General features: G+C 42.6%; 1 protein-coding gene across 4 annotated transcripts in view; it reads left to right on the top strand.

Annotated features, from left to right (window-relative positions):
- KIF1B (kinesin family member 1B) overlaps window positions 1-17,917 on the top strand; it is an 82,669-nt gene extending 64,752 nt beyond the window's left edge. For all 4 annotated transcript variants that reach the window (XM_082295835.1, XM_082295834.1, XM_082295836.1 and 1 more), the window contains 15 exons: window positions 312-420; window positions 1,049-1,115; window positions 1,821-1,905; window positions 2,165-2,270; window positions 6,249-6,363; window positions 6,901-7,034; window positions 7,533-7,594; window positions 8,290-8,435; window positions 8,696-8,935; window positions 9,361-9,432; window positions 10,031-10,152; window positions 10,923-11,072; window positions 11,547-11,739; window positions 12,336-12,454; window positions 13,040-17,917. In XM_082295835.1, the coding sequence (XP_082151961.1) occupies window positions 312-420; window positions 1,049-1,115; window positions 1,821-1,905; window positions 2,165-2,270; window positions 6,249-6,363; window positions 6,901-7,034; window positions 7,533-7,594; window positions 8,290-8,435; window positions 8,696-8,935; window positions 9,361-9,432; window positions 10,031-10,152; window positions 10,923-11,072; window positions 11,547-11,739; window positions 12,336-12,454; window positions 13,040-13,082 (1,763 nt within the window). In that variant the 3' untranslated portion in view covers window positions 13,083-17,917. The remainder of the gene's footprint in view (window positions 1-311; window positions 421-1,048; window positions 1,116-1,820; window positions 1,906-2,164; window positions 2,271-6,248; window positions 6,364-6,900; window positions 7,035-7,532; window positions 7,595-8,289; window positions 8,436-8,695; window positions 8,936-9,360; window positions 9,433-10,030; window positions 10,153-10,922; window positions 11,073-11,546; window positions 11,740-12,335; window positions 12,455-13,039) is intronic.
- The last annotated feature ends 412 nt before the right edge of the window (window positions 17,918-18,329 follow it).

Here is an 18,329-nt window from a genome sequence, read left to right as displayed (position 1 = left end):
AACTTCTTCTCTGTGGATCTAGAGGGACTGTGTATTTTTCCAGACTCTTTGGATGCACTTTTGTTTCATTATTTAACTTTCAATTTTTTTTTTTTTAATTCTAGTAACCTAGATTTAAAAAACAACTCTTACAGAAATAATGATTGCTGTAAGCAACATCATTTTCATGGTAAAAGTTGTGGTCTGCCTACATACATAGAATATGTAGGATCTCTGAAATGGCATGTTCCTGTGAGCCCTGAGTAAGCTTTACTTGTTCAGTCTTTGTAAACCACTCTTTTCTTCTTCTTTCTTTTTTTTCTTTCTTTAAGTGCCAGCTACAAAGCTGAATACTGTGAGCAAGCCCAGTTTGGGCCACAGTGTGAGCAAATACGACCTCCTTGTGTGGTTTGAGATCAGTGAACTGGAGCCAACAGGAGAGTAAGTCCTGTATTAATATGTGTTTCAAGAACAGCGGTTTATGAGATTTTTGGGGTTTTTTTCCCTGTGTTCTGTTCAGACCAGGTTGGTGTTTAGCAGTTGTCATGTGTGGGGGCTGGCTGGTTTGTAGCGATGGGGTGTCAAATCTGCTGGCAATAGTTGTCCCCATTGGAAAGGACCAAAGTGATGAATGGCATTCTTTCACACTTGGAGGGGTCTTTCCACTGTGAAATTCCAGGCACAGAGGCTGAGCAGGCACCGGGAAAACTTCCCTTGTGTAGGCCATGAGTTTGGATTCTTTGGGACACTGGAGACTTTATGCTCCAGAAGTCACATAGCAGACCCTGGTTTGTGTTCATCTCTGCTACAAAGAAGGTTTCCCCCTGACAGGTTTTTAGGGGTTATATTGAGAAGTGAGTTCCACAGAGTTTTCCATTAGTACTGCAAGTACAGTGTATGATACTTCCATGTTTCGCTGATCCTGTAGTGCCAGAAGGAGCCTGTTGGGAGAGTAGGTAGAAGGACACACTCTTATGTCTTCAGCTGCTACAAGGAGAGGAACCTGCTGGCAGCAGAAGCTGCTGTGCTGGCACATCTTTCCTGCCTGTTGATTCACTGTCTCACACAGGTACATCCCTGCTATTGTGGATCACACCGGGGGCCTGCCCTGCCAGGGGACCTTTCTGCTTCACCAGGTACTGATGAAAGCTGTGGAACAGCAAGTGTTATCTCTGCAGGGAGGGAGGGGATGCTGCTGACTGGGGTTTGCATCTCCTTTCCCACACAGCTGTGCAGTGACAGCGCTAGGGTCAGAATCTCTCAGTCTGTGCTTTGTCTGTTAGCTTTGGGTACGAGGAGATTGCTTGGCTGCCAGGATATTGCTGTTCCTGTTGCTTATCAGTGGGCATCCCACTCACAAAAGATGAAAGCCTTTTAAAAAGCAGGAATTTGTGCCTTCAGTGTTCTCCAGCATCTCTAAGGATACAGAAAGATTGTATAGACTCAACTTCCATTTGCTCTCTCTCACTGCTTGTGGTTATGACACATAATCTATGAAGTGGCCATATCTCAGTGCATCTTAAATGCCTCTTATAGTCTTTAATAATAATTTGTCTTTAGCTAGATTATACAGATGATCCTAGTTAAATATGGTATGTAGGTTTAAAGTTATAGTTTTCCTACTCTGCCTTTGTGGAGTGAGGAGGGGAAAGCATTTCATTTCTTTTGCATATGAGAATATAACGTCCCTTGGAAGTGAATGTTAGGGCCCTGAAACAAAGAGGTGCTTGTTCAGTTACAGGCTTGTTAAAATGGTATTATTTACTTCACTTTTGTGGTATAAGTGCAAAATAGACCATGTGTGAATACTTCACCAGTGTTTTGTTTCTGAACTCCACCAGGGAATCCAGCGGAGAATCACAGTCACCATTATCCATGAGAAGGGCAGTGAGCTGCACTGGAAAGATGTGCGAGAGCTGGTGGTTGGTGAGTAAATGGTTTTGCATCTTGCTCTGTAAGGAAGAAAAACTATTGCTGGTAATTTCTCTTTGTATCAGATTCTGTCATTTTTATGAGCATTGCCTGTGAGGGGAGGATTTTGAAAAAGATCCAGAGGAAAAACTTAAGTTTTGCAACTTCCGCTTAGAGCTGCTTGTTAATCACGTTGTCTGAAATGATATTTGGGAAAACAAATTCCTTTTGTGTTGCAGTTTGAATTTTAATTGATTCCTCCTCCCCTTTTCAGGGCGTATAAGAAATAAAGCAGAGGTAGATGAAGCTGCTGTGGATGCCATTCTGTCTTTGAATATTATCTCTGCAAAATACCTGAAGTCCTCTCACAGCTCCAACAGGTAAGTGAAGGAAGTGAGCACTCCAGCAGGAATCTGAAATTTTGTTTGACCACACTTTTAAACTGACATCAAGGTTTGGTGCTAGAATGCAGCAGTGAAGTACAAGGACAGTTTTGGGAGATATATTTATAGATGTGTGCATATTATTCCTGAAGCGAGCATGTGACAATTTAAGCTGGAGCCACACTTTTTAAATTCAACTTCATAATTTGTGGATTTATGCAGATGTATGACAGGTTGAGTCCAGCTCCATGTCCCTGCAGTCTGGCAGGAGCAGGGCCCCTGGCTGAGGGGACTGTGGCTCTGTATGTCCCTCATTGCTGTAAAGCTCAGACTCCACATGGTTCTGCTTCAGTGTCTGCAACCAAGTGCAACGAGGCAGAGGCAGAGGAGGGCACTGGGCACAGCCTCTCCCTGCTCTGACAGCAGTCACTTACCTGCTCTCTGGCTCTGTTCAGCTGGTGCAAAGCCGGAGTATCCCTGGAATGGGGCTCTGAACAGCTGTTTCCAGAGGGGAGGAAGGTTTGAGTCCATCTCTGCTGCACGTGCTGAATGCTGGAGGTGGGATCCTTCCAAGCACTGGAATTCTTCCTTCTCTGTTAGAGGCCTGGACTTTGAAACACCTGTGGCATTAAAGGTAGATTTGAGGTGCTGCTCCTGCCTATGGGATGCCTCTCTGCCACCTGGTGTCTGTAAAGGCAGGCAGGGACAGAGGGATTGGCAGTTATTATCTTCAGCTGAGAAGTGTGTATTTTAGTGTGTTTGAATTTATGGATAAATACAACTGGAAAATAGGGAGACTGTTGCTGGTTTCCTGTCTGATACTACTGGATTTGCAGTTGGAAAGCTCTGTGCTTTCTGTTCTGTTCCAATAAATTCCTCTATATCTCTGTAGTTTCCTATAAGGTGGGCAGCTTGGGTGAAGGATGAGTGTGATGAAGCTGTTGGCCATCTCATCCCAGGATGCCAAGGTTTAAGTTGTGGGATGAGTGCAGGGTGGAATGGGATTGAGGCCCTGGTAAAGGATATGTCTTATGTTTGCTTGTTGTCTGCAGACTTGTTTGCTGCTTCCTGTGGGGTTTTTCACTTTGTTTTGTTTTTTAAGTCCACTTGTTCTGTTCCTCTCAGCTGTTGCTTTTCTGTTCTGCTTTTGGCTGCACTAACTGAAGCTCTTTCTATGTTTTTACAGGCTCTTTCTTGATAAGGATATGCCTAGGTATTTTTTGTTTGCTTCCTTTGTACATAAAGATTCTTGAAAATAGAATGCTTTATGTCCCATTTGTATTGCTGCCACTTCCCTCTTAGCTTTTACTGAATTCTGTTAGCACACCTCTTAGCTCTTCCAGAAGTAGTCCTCCTCTTCCTTTGTGTCAGAGGGTTATTCAGGTACAGTTCAGTGGGGGACTTGTGAAGGTGAACTTTCCTTCACATGTGAGAGTAGGAGAATTTCCTTTGTGCAGTCTTTCTGATTCTCTTAATGTGCCATCAAATATAGACCCTTTTTATAGTCCTTGCTATTTTCTTCCCTTGTTCTGTATCAAAGAACTAAATTTGGAATTTCTCACTGTCTCTGACTCTGTAATGCTGCTTGTTTGAAGTCCCAAGCCAAGGGTCTGAATGATGAGGTTACTTGAATTGCACTGATCAAATAGCAGTGGCTGCCATGTGACTGCTATTCAGCCACTGTTCTGGGGCTGGATTTGCATCTGAAATTTAACCATATGGTTGCACTCCTTGGTTTACCAGCTGGCAGAGGAGCCAGATGTGCAGTAGCTGCTCAGGCTGGATTCCTGTTTCACCTTCCCAGTGGGATCACAGCCAGGCACATTGGCTGCACAGTCTGGGGCACTTTGCACTCTGTTTTCTGTGCTCTGCCTCTGGAAAAGAGAAGACAGAGTCTTCAGTGCTCCCAGTTCACCACCTTTCACTAATGCTAAGATCCACTTAAGAATCAGTTTTAACTACACATTTAACCTGTCTCTCCTGTGTTCCATGCTTTGTGTGTTCCAAGCTCCCTTTTCCTCCATGTGCTGTTGGCTGTGCTGAAAGGAGTTCACACACTTCTGGTTTTTGTCTCCCTCTATTAACTACTGTAGCAAGTTCTGGTTTGGACAGGCAAAGCTGTGTATATTTACCTTCCTGGCTAGAAAAGATCCACTAAAATAACTGCCTCAAAGCTGTGCTTGATTTCATCTTGGTGTTTGTCCAAACATGATTTTACTGAAGAGGGTGGTAGTATTTCTGCACTGAGGAACATTTACACTTGTGTTCTCTCTCCATGAGGAGAAATCTTGTTTGGCAAATGGTTCAGAGCTGATGCTGAGGCTACATACAGTGGTTTTCTCTTCTGTGAACAGACAGGTTTTACTTTCTCTTCCACCCTGAGAGTAGATCTGGAATTTGCTAGAAGTTTTGCAAGCAAAAAATTGCTTGCTGCTGTAACTAAATCATGATGAAAGTTTAAAACGTAAGGACTCAATGCAGATGTGTAAAGGCGTAGAGGACAACTGTGCTCTTTGCCTAATCTAGCTCAAGGGAGGATTAGTACTTTACAGAGCTTCACAGTGTTTTTAAAGCTACCAATTACTTGGCCTTTAGATTATGTTTCTCTGTATTTTTGATTGAAACAACTTATTTAGAAGTAGTTTCCTAAATATGGTTCTTCAGATGCAAACAGTATCTAGCAGTGTTCTCACTTGACTGCTGGTCATGGTGCCTTTATGTATTAGCTTGGAATTGTGTAATTGATATCAGAAAAAGGGGATTCTTGGGAGCTCTATTTGAGATTGAACTCTTTGTTTCTGACATGTCTGCTCTTAGGCTGTTTCATGTTTCTTTTTGCTTTGCTTTGTATTTTGTTATTTCTTCTACCCCCACCCTGCCGTTTATCCTTTGTCTTTAGTTTCATCTTCTATTTTTCCGAGTTGGGAATTAGTACAGAAATTCTTCAGAGATGTAACTTATTTTAGAAAAATAATATACATGAAGCACTTTCTTGCTTTTAGTACCACATCATTTGGACTCAAAATGGGATAAAAAGTAGCAAGGGGATTTGGGAGGGAAATTATATAGAGGTGATGAAGAATTAATACCTTCTGTTTCTGTTACCAGTGTGGAAAGGTGTGCTGAGTTCCTGAATAGGGGCACAGGTCTTCTTTCCAAAGGGACCTTCCTGCAATCAGTCGTTGCCTGTGAGAAAGGAGAAAGCTCGTTTCCCCAAGCCCCTGCTAGAGAGGGGAGAGTGTAATGATGCCTTTAGATGTGGTGATTTAGCTGTGCTGTGTGTGATGCTGTCTCTCACTTTCTGGTTGAACCTTCTGGATTGCTGGGGTAGACCTGTGGAAGCTTTTAGCTCCTCTCTTTCCTTGTACCAGACTGAAGAAATGTCTTACAGAAGTTTCTGTTAGATCTCCAAGTTTTCACTTGAAGCAAATAGGACAGAGAAAGAAATGTTTATACTTGAATATAGGACTTAACCCTACCTAAGAATCGTTCTGATTAGCTGCCAGAAGCTGCTGGTTTTGTAGGACTAGTGCTTAGAGGGATCTCTTCTGTTACAATATGTTAGTCCTAAAATACAGTGTAGAATGAGTGTTGCTTATAAAAAAGAATCTTCCCGTGTACTTTTAAGGTCTAGCTGGGCTGAACTGCACCTGAAGCGATAGAAATTAATTTTCTCTGTTTAGAAACAGTTGTTTAGTGCTGACTTCCCTGTAGTGCTAATGACAGCTTTTGTTTTCTGCATTCCCTCTTTTCTCTTTTAGATGAGTCTTTTTCATAACAGGCAATGGTCTCTTATGCCACACTGTTTGAGGTAGAAGTAAGTGATCTTGGAAATAAAGAGAAGGTTTTTGCTTCAAGTATTTGTTATCCACGTCACTGGAGGATGATGTCAGGGAAGAGATGCTTTAAACACTGAGTGATGAGAAGGCTGCAGAGGAACTCTTACTATTGAGCTTTTACTGTACTTTTTTCCAGAACTTTCTACCGGTTTGAGGCAGTTTGGGATAGTTCCTTGCACAACTCCCTCCTCCTCAATCGAGTGACACCGTATGGAGAGAAGATCTACATGACCCTTTCTGCTTACCTGGAGGTGAGACACCAGTGCTTTCCTTCTGGCTCTAAATTATTGGAGGCAGGACAGAGTGTACCCAAGAGAAATAGATTCAAAATTATTTGAATCCTGAAGCCAGTAAAAGTATTTATTCATTTTCTGAGAACAGGGTGGAAAAAATGTACTCACACTTAACCTCTTGATGTCAAGGTATTACTGCCTTGCAGCACAAGAGAAACTGGTGATCTTATCTTTCTGAGCCTTGCTTTATCTATCTTTGTATCTGAAAATCCACTGAAATCAGTGAACATTGCTGTGTAAGTACTGGTGTTACAAACAGTGGCTTAGCTCTTGGCTTTGTGTGCAAGACACTGTTGTTTTGTGTAGTAAAATTATTTCACTCATCAGATGCATCAAGAAATTTGACAGCTCTCTTTCACAGATGCACATATGAAAACCCTTCACCAACGAACCAAACAAGAACAAATTTCAAAAGCTGTCCCACTAAGGGCAGGAGTGTAACTTGGCACAGTTGGCTGCAGCCGTTCATTCATTCATTGCTGCTGTTCCTCTTAGCTCGACCACTGCATCCAGCCTGCTGTTATCACAAAGGATGTTTGCATGGTGTTTTACTCCCGAGATGCCAAGATCTCCCCACCGCGGTCCCTGCGCAACCTCTTCGGCAGCGGCTACTCCAAATCTCCAGACTCGTAAGTTCAGTTAGAATTTTGGTGTTGATGTTTTTGGTCAGTATTTGTGTTTTCTCTACGAGGATGTGGTTTAGTTTTCTTTATTTTTTCCTTGAAACTCTACCTACTCAGTCTGGTTTTGAATGTTCTTTCTTGATTTATTTCAGTGAAACTCCGATGGTTTCTCTCTTTACTGACTTCTTTTCCAGACTGACAGTTGGGAAGAGGGATCCTTTTTTCAAGCTTGCACATAGATGCCCTTGATCCTGAGCTGGAATTTACTGCAGCACCTGCTCTCCAAGTCCAGGGCAGGGTGGGGGGGAACATGGGGAAATGCCATTTTTGGGGATCTTGCAGTCTGTCCTGGCTGTTCTGTGCAAGAGTAGAATTGAGGTCTAGTTTTAACTAAAAACTATACTTAAAATTCTACTTTGGGAAGCACTGAGCTAAAGCTGAAGCACTTTATTTCTGAAGATAATAAATAGTGTGTTTTTGTTTCTTCTGCTTTCCTGTGAACAGCAATCGAGTAACTGGGATCTATGAACTGAGTTTGTGCAAAATGGCAGACACAGGAAGTCCAGGTAAGCAGTGACTGGGTGTTCCACTGATAAATATGAAATACTGCAGAAAATTTCTCAGGCAGAATGGAGTAAACATCTCTGTCCTGATCAGAAGCAGTTCCTGTGTTTCATAGGAACAATGGAATGTTGCTATTCCATAAAACACTTACTCAGGCTTTTACTTTAGACTCGGGTCTGTGTTTACCATTGGTGAACAAGAATTCATGGGAAACTCAGCGTTTTCTGACATGGGTAACTCAGGACACCGAGCACATGTACCTGAGTCTTAGACTTAGGGGCATAATCTGTGGCTTATAACTAACACTTGAGACTGGGTTTTGCAGCAGTAGAGCTTTTTCTTGTCTTTTGAAGATGTTGCTGATTTCTGATGCAAGCTTCACCACTTGGAAAGAATGTAGTTCATGGTGTATCTGTGTATTTTTCTTCTAAGATGTAAAAACTGAAGTTCTTGTGTTGAATTAGACTGAACAGGGGTTGGATTATCTCTTGCTCAATAGAAAATATCTGAATGAAGTAAGAAATCTGGACTAAATCAAGTATCTTTGGTTGTGTATTTGCAGTTAATGAAATCCTTGTGTTGTGTATTTCCAGCCAAACAGCAGAAGTGCTGGTTCTTTGCAAATTGCTGATTGTTTCTTGGTGACACCCCTCTGGTTATGGTTTTAACACATCTCATGTTGTTTTTTACTGCTCAGGAATGCAGAGGAGGAGGAGGAAAGTCCTGGATACTTCTGTAGCATATGTGAGGGGAGAAGAGAACCTGGCAGGTTGGAGGCCCAGGGGTGACAGCCTCATTCTAGAGCATCAGTGGGAACTGGAGAAACTGGAGCTGCTGCATGAGGTGAGTAAAGAGATCAAAGTCAAGGTTTAAATAAATTCTCCCAGAGAGAAGATACAAAGTGTGTGTCTGGCTGCTGAGTAGAGACTTCAGCTCAGAATCTCAGTGTACTCAACAAAGGCAAATTCAATTTCCAGTGCCACTGTAAACTCCCTTCCCTGGGGAAAATTACTGGTATGAATAGTAAAGGGTTCCTAAGAATTCAGTGTCTGTAAAATAGGCACCTTCCTGGAGCAGATGATACTGATTCCTTTTTTTACTAGGTGGAAAAAACCCGACATTTCCTTCTGCTTCGTGAGAAGCTTGGTGACAGCATCCCCAAGTCCCTGAGTGACTCGTTGTCTCCCAGTCTGAGCAGTGGAACCCTCAGCACCTCCACCAGCATTTCCTCTCAGATTTCCACCACGACCTTCGAGAGCGCGGTGACGCCCAGCGAGAGCAGCGGCTACGACTCCGCGGACATCGAGAGCCTGGTGGATCGGGAGAAGGAGCTGGCCACCAAGGTATGGCATGGGGCAACCATCCTGCTCACAGCTGGGGTGCCAGAGAGGGGATTACAGGTCAATAATCCTCTATGATGAGCTTCTCAGATAGCTTGGTGAATATCCAGTATTGTGAGAGTTTCATTTTAACATCTTGGTTAGTGAGATAAGCCACTCTCACCAGCCAGTGCTGCTGGGTAGGTTTGGGCTGTGGCTGTATCTCATTCCCCTGTGTTAGTGGCTCAATAAAAACTTTCTAATTTTGTCAAGTGAAGCAATTATTCCCCTCTTCTGTGATTTTTCACAGCAGTTTAGAATTTGTTTTTTCTTTCATGAGCTGCCAAGTGTGTCTTGGAAAATTACTTCTTCTGTTCAAATTTCTATGAAAATCTAAATATAAAATTCTCCTCTGTGTCTCATTTGTTTCCCCTCACCCGCCCCTTTAGTGTCTGCAGCTCCTTACTCATACCTTCAATCGGGAATTCAACCAGGTGTACAACAGCATCAGCGATTGTAAGGTAAATATTTCATGTGATATGATACACTCCATTTGTAGTACAATAGCAGTATTTTTGTAGTCGTGGAAACTGCTGATACTATGAAAAGATAAACCACTTTATATTAATTTTATTATTTTTTATTTTCAGTCCATTGGAAGCATTTGGCTATTCAGCATCAGGTTCCTTAGGCTACAGCAGGAATTGGAAATGATAGTACAGTTCCCAGTTCATTAGCAGGCTCTTACTGTCTTTCCCTACATACACTTTCCCTATGTAAAAGGGTAAATCGACTCCTAAAAATTCTGCCTGTAGGCAAAGGGAATACCCAGTTTCTAACTGGATGATATTGTATCCATTGAGGAAGTCAGAGTGTGAATAATCAGAAGTGTAGGACATTGATAATAACAAGCTGTGTCTGCATAAGTGGTGCTGTATTTCTACCCCCAGATGGGTTTGTGGTGGTTTGTGCTAAAATTTGCCTACTGAGCAGGGGAATGGCTGATGGAAATGCCTTTCTGTTATCTGAGCCTTCCCTGCTGAAAGCCATGTTCAGCCAGGAGTGAGCATCAGCTACAAACCAGCCCCTGTAATGCTTTCCCTGTGTTTGTGCTTGCAGCTCTCGGATATTTCTCCAATTGGGCGGGACCCGTCCGTGTCCAGTTTCAGCAGTGCAACCCTCACCCCTTCATCTACCTGCCCTTCTCTGGTGGATTCCAGGTGCAATTCAGTTGATCAGAAGTAAGTGTAACTTACTAAAAGGAAAACATCACTTTTCAGTGCTTCACAGATCTCTTTGCTGTTTTCTGGGTTTTTTTTCCTCTTTCCTCTTTTCTTCCTTTCCTTACTTTCAGATACTTCTCTGTACAGCCCCCTTGCCTTACTTCTCCAGTCACTCTGCACAATTCTTTCTCCCCATTTTGTTCTTTTGAAGTGGTTTTTTTTCCCTTTGTGTTGGGGGAACAGTCAGATGCTTGTCGTTCCAGTGACCAGTGCATCTACTCTGTGCAGAGTCCACAAGTTTTTTCAGAGGTCTGTTGAAAAGGTCTACTAATAACGACCCAGAATAAACCAGTTTGGCCATTAATCTTTGTATATCTTTCTCAGCTGTATCTATACAAGATATTTTTGATTAAATTGGGAATTCCTATGTAGTGAAAGGCATAATTTGTACCTTCTCAGTTGAACATCCCTGAGGGGAGGAGTGCTGAGAAAGTAGTACATTTTACATCAAACAGTAGTAGGAAGTATGTCTGTCTTCTGATTATGTTTAGTGGGAGAAACGAGGTACAAGTAGCAGGGAAACAACTTACTAGCAGTTATTACAAGTTTTCTTCCACAGATATCAAGGGAAAATGCTATTTAATATTGTACAAAAGGATCCCAGTGTCTTAAAATAAATCTGGGCTGGAGAACAGAACTTCAAGCTGGCCTTTAGATGCAGTTTAAATTCCATTGTCACCTTCACTTGCTTTGCTGCAATTTACTTTTTTTATCTACTTTTTTTAAAGGACACCAGAAGCAAATTCCCGTGCCTCCAGTCCCTGTCATGATGTGGAACAGTTCCAGATAATTCCTGCAATAGAAACTTCCTATCTTGCCAGAGCTGGGAAGAACGAGTTCCTAAACCTCGTTCCTGATATTGAGGAAATCAGACCAGGGTAAGTTTTTTATTGTTGTGTGATCGTGGCTTCCCGAGAACCATCCCAAGGGCTTTCTGAGATTTGTAGGTTCTGTGTCCTCATTCCCATGAGGAGGGAAAATTAACAGGGGGATAGCAGAGCTGCAGAGTCCTCTATGATGGACTAGGGAAGGTTTTGTTGGTATTTGATCTTTGCAGCATTCGTTCCCTGCATCTACTTAATGAACAGGATTTCCAGTAACTCAAATATGATGTTTGTTATCATCAAACCGTGGCTGAAGTTCACTGAAAGAGATTTCTGGGGACCTTCTTTCTGTCAGACTTCTGCATAGTTGTTGAAAACACAATTCAGCTTGTTTTAGAAGAACTTTTTCAGAATACTGTTGCAGACAAAACATATTAAAGACCAAGTGTCTTACACAGTGTTTTGCAGTTAGTTGGGATACTCAGGGGAAAATCGATTTCTGTTTTAATGTGTGTTTGTTTTTTCCAGCTCTGTGGTGTCAAAGAAAGGATACCTCCACTTCAAGGAGCCACTCTCCAGCTCCTGGGCCAAGCACTTTGTGGTGGTTCGCCGTCCCTATGTTTTTATTTACAACAGTGACAAAGATCCTGTAGAAAGAGGAGTCATAAACTTATCCACAGCTCAGGTGGAATACAGTGAGGATCAACAGGCAATGGTAAAGGTCAGTCTGAGAGCTGTTGTTTATTTATCCATAAAGCAAGAACATTCCAAGTAGCAGTGCATCCATACCCTCAGGTGTGTCATCTCTGGTCCGAGGAAAATGGATCTGATTCTTGGAAGCATTGAGGATCCTGCCCACAAAGTTCCCAGTTTCTTCAGAGTTTCTTATGGTTTTGGACACAGTTGTACCAGAGAGTGACCCTGACTACTATCCCACATCAGATTGGCTTTTAGGAGCATTTGTTGGTACCATCACCCTGCGTGTTGGGTTTTTGCAGCTTGCTTTGTGTATTTTTTTGGGTTTGTGTGTTTTGTTTGTTTAAAAACAGGACCCCACAAAACCACACACACAAACATCCTGCAAGGAATCAAATGAACTTTACTGGTCCATCTCAGCAGCTCTTAAAGCAACACTCAGGAGTTAAAACTATATTTTGTAGAAGATAATGACTAATAATATCCTGGAAATCACCAGTGAAACATAAAAGAAAGACCTTAGGTCTTGTGGGTTTTAGGGATGTGATGGAGCAGAGGGGAAATGTGCATCAGCTTCTGTGCCTGTAGACTTTGTATTTTAAATTGTCCTTTGTGTTCCAGACGCCCAACACATTTGGTGTGTGCACAAAGCACCGTGGAGTCCTGCTCCAGGCCATCAATGACAAGGACATGAATGACTGGTTATATGCCTTCAATCCTCTCCTTGCTGGCACAATTCGGTAAGAGGCAGCTCCTGCACAGCCAGGGCTGTGAAGGGACATGGTCAAACCCGGAGGCAGATGGTTGGTTACAGATTTTAATCTTGTTCTGAGGAATTTGACAAGATGTGGAAACTGGAGGAGGGAGTAGGGTAGGCAAAAAAACCCCTCAAACAATCAGAAAACAAACCAGCCCTGTATTTCAGGAGCTGCAGGGGCTGTTGTTCTGGCTTGAGATGTTCTGAACAGCCATTTTCAGTTTGAACATGTGTGGGATGCTACATTTGGAGGCCACAAGATGCTTTCCTTGTATTTCCATTTTACAAATTTATAAAGTTTCTTACTTCCTCTGTGCTGGACTCTCTTTTTAGGTTCTTGATTATGAGCTAAAGCAGAAATTACATTCCCTTTTTTATAACTTCTCTGGCAGCCTTTCCATTATCGCAGACAGCCCCTGCATACGTTTTACTTTCTTAACATATGGAGTAAACTAGAACTGTACCAAAGGATTTAAAAAAAAAAAAAAAAAGTGGACAAATTGCAGGGAGGGAGGAAAAATAAACTTTCAGAATTCACCAACTACTTTTCTCTTTTTTTTTTGTACAGGTCAAAACTGGCTCGAAGACGCACGGGCCAGATGAAGTACTGAGTCCATGTAATGTTCTCATCTGTTCTCCCCCCTCACCTCCCGATGGATAGTGTTACCTCTCATTTTCTCTTTGTGATTCTTGACGGTTTCTCTTGTATGTAATCCTGTGGCTTTAACATCCCCTACCTTCCCCACTCCTTCAGCACATTTTCTAGGTATTCTAACCCTACCTTGTTTCTTTTCACCTGTACCAGAATTGTACTAGTAGCATGTGGCCAAACAAAAAGAGAAAGAAAAAAAAAATCAAAAAAATTGAGTGATTATGCACGACTCTAAAAAGAAAAAAAAATTTTTTTTTTCTTGTAACAATTGTTTTCCCATTTCAGCTGACCTTTTGGTGTCTGTCCCACTGTCCGTTGTCTGTCTAGACTGCTACAGGGTTTTCATTCAATTTGTGACTTGGCAGTAGCCATTGGTTCCCTCAGGGCAAAGTTCCAATGCCAGGGAAAGATAAATTCTTTAATGGAGACACTACCCAGCCAGGAACTGCAATAGCTCCTCAGGCTTTCTGGATCCAGCCTCTAAGTTGAACTCTGTTGAAAGCTGATATTGGACAAATCTATCTGGGCAGACTGGATTTTGGACTTTGTACAAGTTTCTGAGTTTCCAGGGTCCAGCAGGCAAAGGCATGAGTTGGAAAAAGATAGGGAACAAACCAGGAGTGGCTGGCTAGAACAATCTGCCTTTAAACTCTTGCTGTGGGAGGTTGCAGGTGAATAGTGCTTGGCTTTCACTCTTTCCCAGAAGCTTCCATCAACACTCGCTCCTCAGCCTGTGAACTGAGCTGAGCAGACTGTGCTGATATGAGGGGAAATAGACCACAGACTGAAATATTAGATAAAATCCCCAAAATTTCAGATGCTCAAGCCTTGCATTTGACAGATGGAGAGTGTTAAATGGAAATGAAAGTGCAGTTGGTCCCTGGATCACCATGGAGGGCAGATCTCCTCTTTCTGCTTTTAGTCCTGACTTCCAAGTTCTGCAGGAACAGTTCTCACCTCTCTGGGAAGAGGCTTGGGGCTCCCATGGCTGTGTCAGTCTGGTAGCTCTGTGGCATCGTTCTGAAGGGCCTTTTTGTGCATCCCTTACCTGTAATGCTCCCATGTCACCCCACCTGCCCATGGGAGCATCCAAGGTCTATGGAACACTTCCTAGACCCAGCACTTGCAGTGTTCTCCAGGGAGCTGCAGGACGCTTTCAATTCCTTTTGAAGTAACTGCTGAGTGTCTCCTAATACCCCTGCTACAATTTTCATCAGCTAAACCCCACCGTATTCAGAGTTAATCCTTCCTGGGGAAGAGAGCAAGTGGATTCTGGTCCTGGTCAGTGGAATGTCAGCTGGGTGGTGTCAGTTCTTGACCTACAAGTGTAAGTTCTCCTTGTGGCCAAAGCTTGCCCCAAGAACGAAAAGCAGAATGAATTTCCTTTTGGGGCAGTGAACTCCTCTCCCTCAGTCAGGTGTTCAGGGAGGTTGGGGATGTGTGTGTGTCCTTTACTGTGTTCCCGCTGTGTTAACCTTTCTTGCTGTACCTTGGGCACTGATAGGGCTGCCTGTGATGCTGGGGAATGGAAAGGGATTTCATCTGCACGGTCCAGCCTCTCAAGGGAGAGGTAAAAGGGTTTGCTCCACTCTTGCAGTAGGCACATTAGGCACAGCTCAGGAAGGTCATTTGGATTCAGGTCACGCATCAGCTGGTCATGCCATGCCCTGGCAGTTCTGTGGCCAAGTGTACGTGGGACTGGAATCTGTTGAGAGAGATTTTTGCTTCATGGGGTTTTCATCAAAGTGCAGTGCATAATGAGACCTCCTAACAGCATGGAAGGCAAAGGAGCAGGGAGATGGAGTCTGACACTTGCTAGGACATATCTTTACATATCTCAAGGGAGTTCTCAAGCTAAATCATATGCTCATGCTGTCTCTCTGGTCCTCAGATTTATTTCAGAACTGGAAGCCAGAGTGAGGGAGCATCCTGGGAACCCGGGAACATGATAGGGATGTGGGTTTTTTGGTTTTTTTTTTTTTCCTTCTGTTTTTGTCTTGTTTAACTGTGTGTGACTCTTAATACAGTGATGATATTCCTTTGTTATGCAATGATGATAAAGCACTTCCAGTGTGTGGATAAAACTGCTTGTCCTGCAGGAGGGCTCCTCACACTGCAGCTAAGCTGATCTCAAGAATTAGGTTAATTCTAAGCATTAAGTTATTGCTGCCATCACCACTGTTTATAATGACAGTGGAACCTGTTTGAGGAGGCAGAGTGATTGAGGTGGTGGTAGGTTGTGACACACTGAGAGCATTTTAACTTTTATCTGTTTCTTTTTTTTAACTAGAAGAAAACTAGTTTTCTAAGTCTTTGCTATGGATAAGCCAGAGGATGAACCAAGTGGATATAGGCATTGCACAGAATCATGATTAAGGGATCTTCCTTTAAAAGCAGGAAGAGACAGATGCTTACTTTGTACAGAGCTTGAAGTGTTACAGTTGTGTTGCACAAATGTTACTCTTCTTTCTAAAAACTCCAAGCAGCTTCTGGTGACTTGAGGTCTGAGTGGATAACAGAGCATCAGAAGACCAAAACTCTGCTTTTAAGCATCAGCATCTCTTAAAGCTGCATAATCTGTGACAAACTAGGTCCTTGTTGTGTAGAGTTCAAATGGGCATTACTGTTTTCAGGTCTGACATAAAGGCAGACAAAGTTTTTCTGCAATTACTGAATGCTGCTTTGAGACATTTGGATTTCCCTACTTAAAACTGGACTGAAACCAATCCAAGTTTTCTTTAAACAGAAAAAGTGAATTTCCATTAACTTCAAAACTTAGCCCAACATGTTAGAATTTTCTTTTTGGAAACAGAATGAGGAAGGAAAAATATATTAAGTTGCCTTCTCCTGACACTCCAAAGCCCACTCTTGGTTACCTGCTGTGTGTGTGTGGAGTCCCAGAGTCAGACAGCTCTTGGGACTCAGCCTCTGGAGACGAGGCATTTTGCTGTGGGCCTGCCAGCCCGTGAGGACACACACTAGGAGGGAGCTTGGTGGGCATTCCTTGGGGAGAACAAGTGTCAAACTGTGCTGTAGTTGGGCTTTTATGTTCCTTGCCAAAAGGAAGGAGAAAACGATCCTTTTTGTCCATTGAAAATCATGTTGGATCTTCCTGGGTATTTTAAAATTAAGCTAAACCTCCTACACTGTATTTTAGAAATGCACTTTAAGTACCTTTTTAAAGAAGATTCCTGTATTCTGGGAATACAGAAGAGAAGGGAGTACTATTTCCAGAGAGTATGATTTCTAGACTGCCGAGAAAAGGTTTTTTTGGTCAATGTCTAATAGTCCTTATTACTGATTAGCAAGGTATTTCAAAGTAAAGACTTTACTTTTTGCTGCTTGTTACCTAATTTACAGGGATTTAATTTTATGTAATGTATATTTATACATCTGTAATTAATTGCACATTAGATAAGAAAGAGGATTAGCTTCGGTCTAACACCCACTGGTACTAAGCAGCCGACTTAATAACTGCCTGTGCACATGCATCTGCCTGGTACTCCTACACACCTGAGTTCGTGCTAGTTTGTGCTGTGGTGGGTGTTTTTGCTGAAGATGCAGCTGTTGACCTGCTGCTGGGAGGAGGAAGGATCCTGCTGCTGCTCGGGAAGGGTTTGCTGAATGTCCCTACAGATGGGTCTGACGTGTGCGTTGCATCTCTCCGTTGTAGTTACTAACCCCAGTCTGTGGTCTGGCTGTAGTGTCTGTAGCAGGATGTATTTAACTTCGTGCTTCCTTGTTTAAAAACATCAGCTCTTCAAGAACAGGACTGACTTTTTTGTTCAGAAGGCCATTTATGTGTTCTGTGTATTTGAAATCAAAACTAGTCCAACACTAACCAGATGGTTGTGTCCAATGTTATTGGGAACAGGATTTAAGTTGCTGGGATCAGCTGTGTATTCAGAAAACTGGTGTGGAGCTCCTAAGTCTTCAATTCTTAATGTTGCCAAGTGAATGGGCTGCCCCTGAGCAGTGCTGAATTACCTCTTGCTTGCCTGGAAACCAGGGACTGGAAGCAGAGGCAGTCTTGAATGATCAGCACTTCCCAGGATCAGGTCTTAATTTTCCACTCTGCTTGTTCATACTTCATGTGCAGTTGGTTATGGCTCCCGAATTTGGACATTAGACATGGTGTTCACTGAAACAAATCCCTTGGAATTGCGGTCCCCATGTCCCTGTTAATCTCTCTGTACACAAGGTATACAAGGTATATGCTGTATAAGTGGCCTTCTTGAACAAATCTCTTTGCAAACTGATTTCATCCCAGCGAAGGAGTGTATCAGCAACACTGTACATTAATTTCAGGTTTTCATTTTCTTATTTTATTTTGTAAATATATCTGATATTTGGAGCTTGAGTATACAAAATGTAAATATAGTTCATGTATTTGTACTAATTCTGATCCATTTGCTGTATAGCCTTAGGTGTGCAATGCAGATATCTAACTGTGTATGGTAACCTTGCACCACTGAATTGTTAGTGAACGAGGTGAAACAATAAAGGTACAACCAGTGCATTAGCAGATAGAATGTGTGCTCCTTTCATTATGATTTAATTACTTGTGTCTTATGTCGATTACTTGTTTTTAAAACCTGTCCTGAACAAGCCGATGCTTTCATGAAAACAAATTTATCTCGACTTTCTTGAGAAAGAAGGGGAAGGGAGGCCCTGCTTATCCTCCCTCATCCTTTCCCCTCTGGTATGCTATGCAGCATTTCTAAATCTTTTTTGGATGCTTTCAAATGATTATTTTGCTTGAAAAATAAATTAGGCTTGTCACAGTGCTGCCAATACTGAACTCGCTTATTTGGGGGTGACAGTTGGAGATGAGAGGAAATGGGTGAAATCAAACCATCAAAACACAACAGCAAAGTTGGAACTCTGGGAACAAAGATGTTGTCAGGGGACCCCTGTGAATCATTCCTGTCTTGGTCTGAAGGTGCAAAGTTCTCTGTAGCTTTTAAAAGCCACGGACAGGGCATTCCCAAAGCATTTAAGTCCCACCAAAACGGGTCAAAAACCTCTTGGAACTTTAAACGAGCTGCATGGTGACACAATACCTTTATCAGGCTGCTGGCCTCCTCAGTTGTTTATCTGAAAAGCTGTTGTCTTTGCTGCTGGGGCTGATGCCGTGGTTTTTTCCGATTATGCACTTGAGTAACCTGTGAACTTTCTCTGGTGGCTCTTCTGACAGGTTAATAAT

Source organism: Coloeus monedula (genome assembly GCF_965178545.1).
Source record: "Coloeus monedula genome assembly, chromosome: 22".
Classification (NCBI taxonomy): Eukaryota; Metazoa; Chordata; class Aves; order Passeriformes; family Corvidae; genus Coloeus; species Coloeus monedula.
Note: the sequence above shows the minus strand (reverse complement) of the source record. Positions and strands in the feature narration are given on the sequence as shown.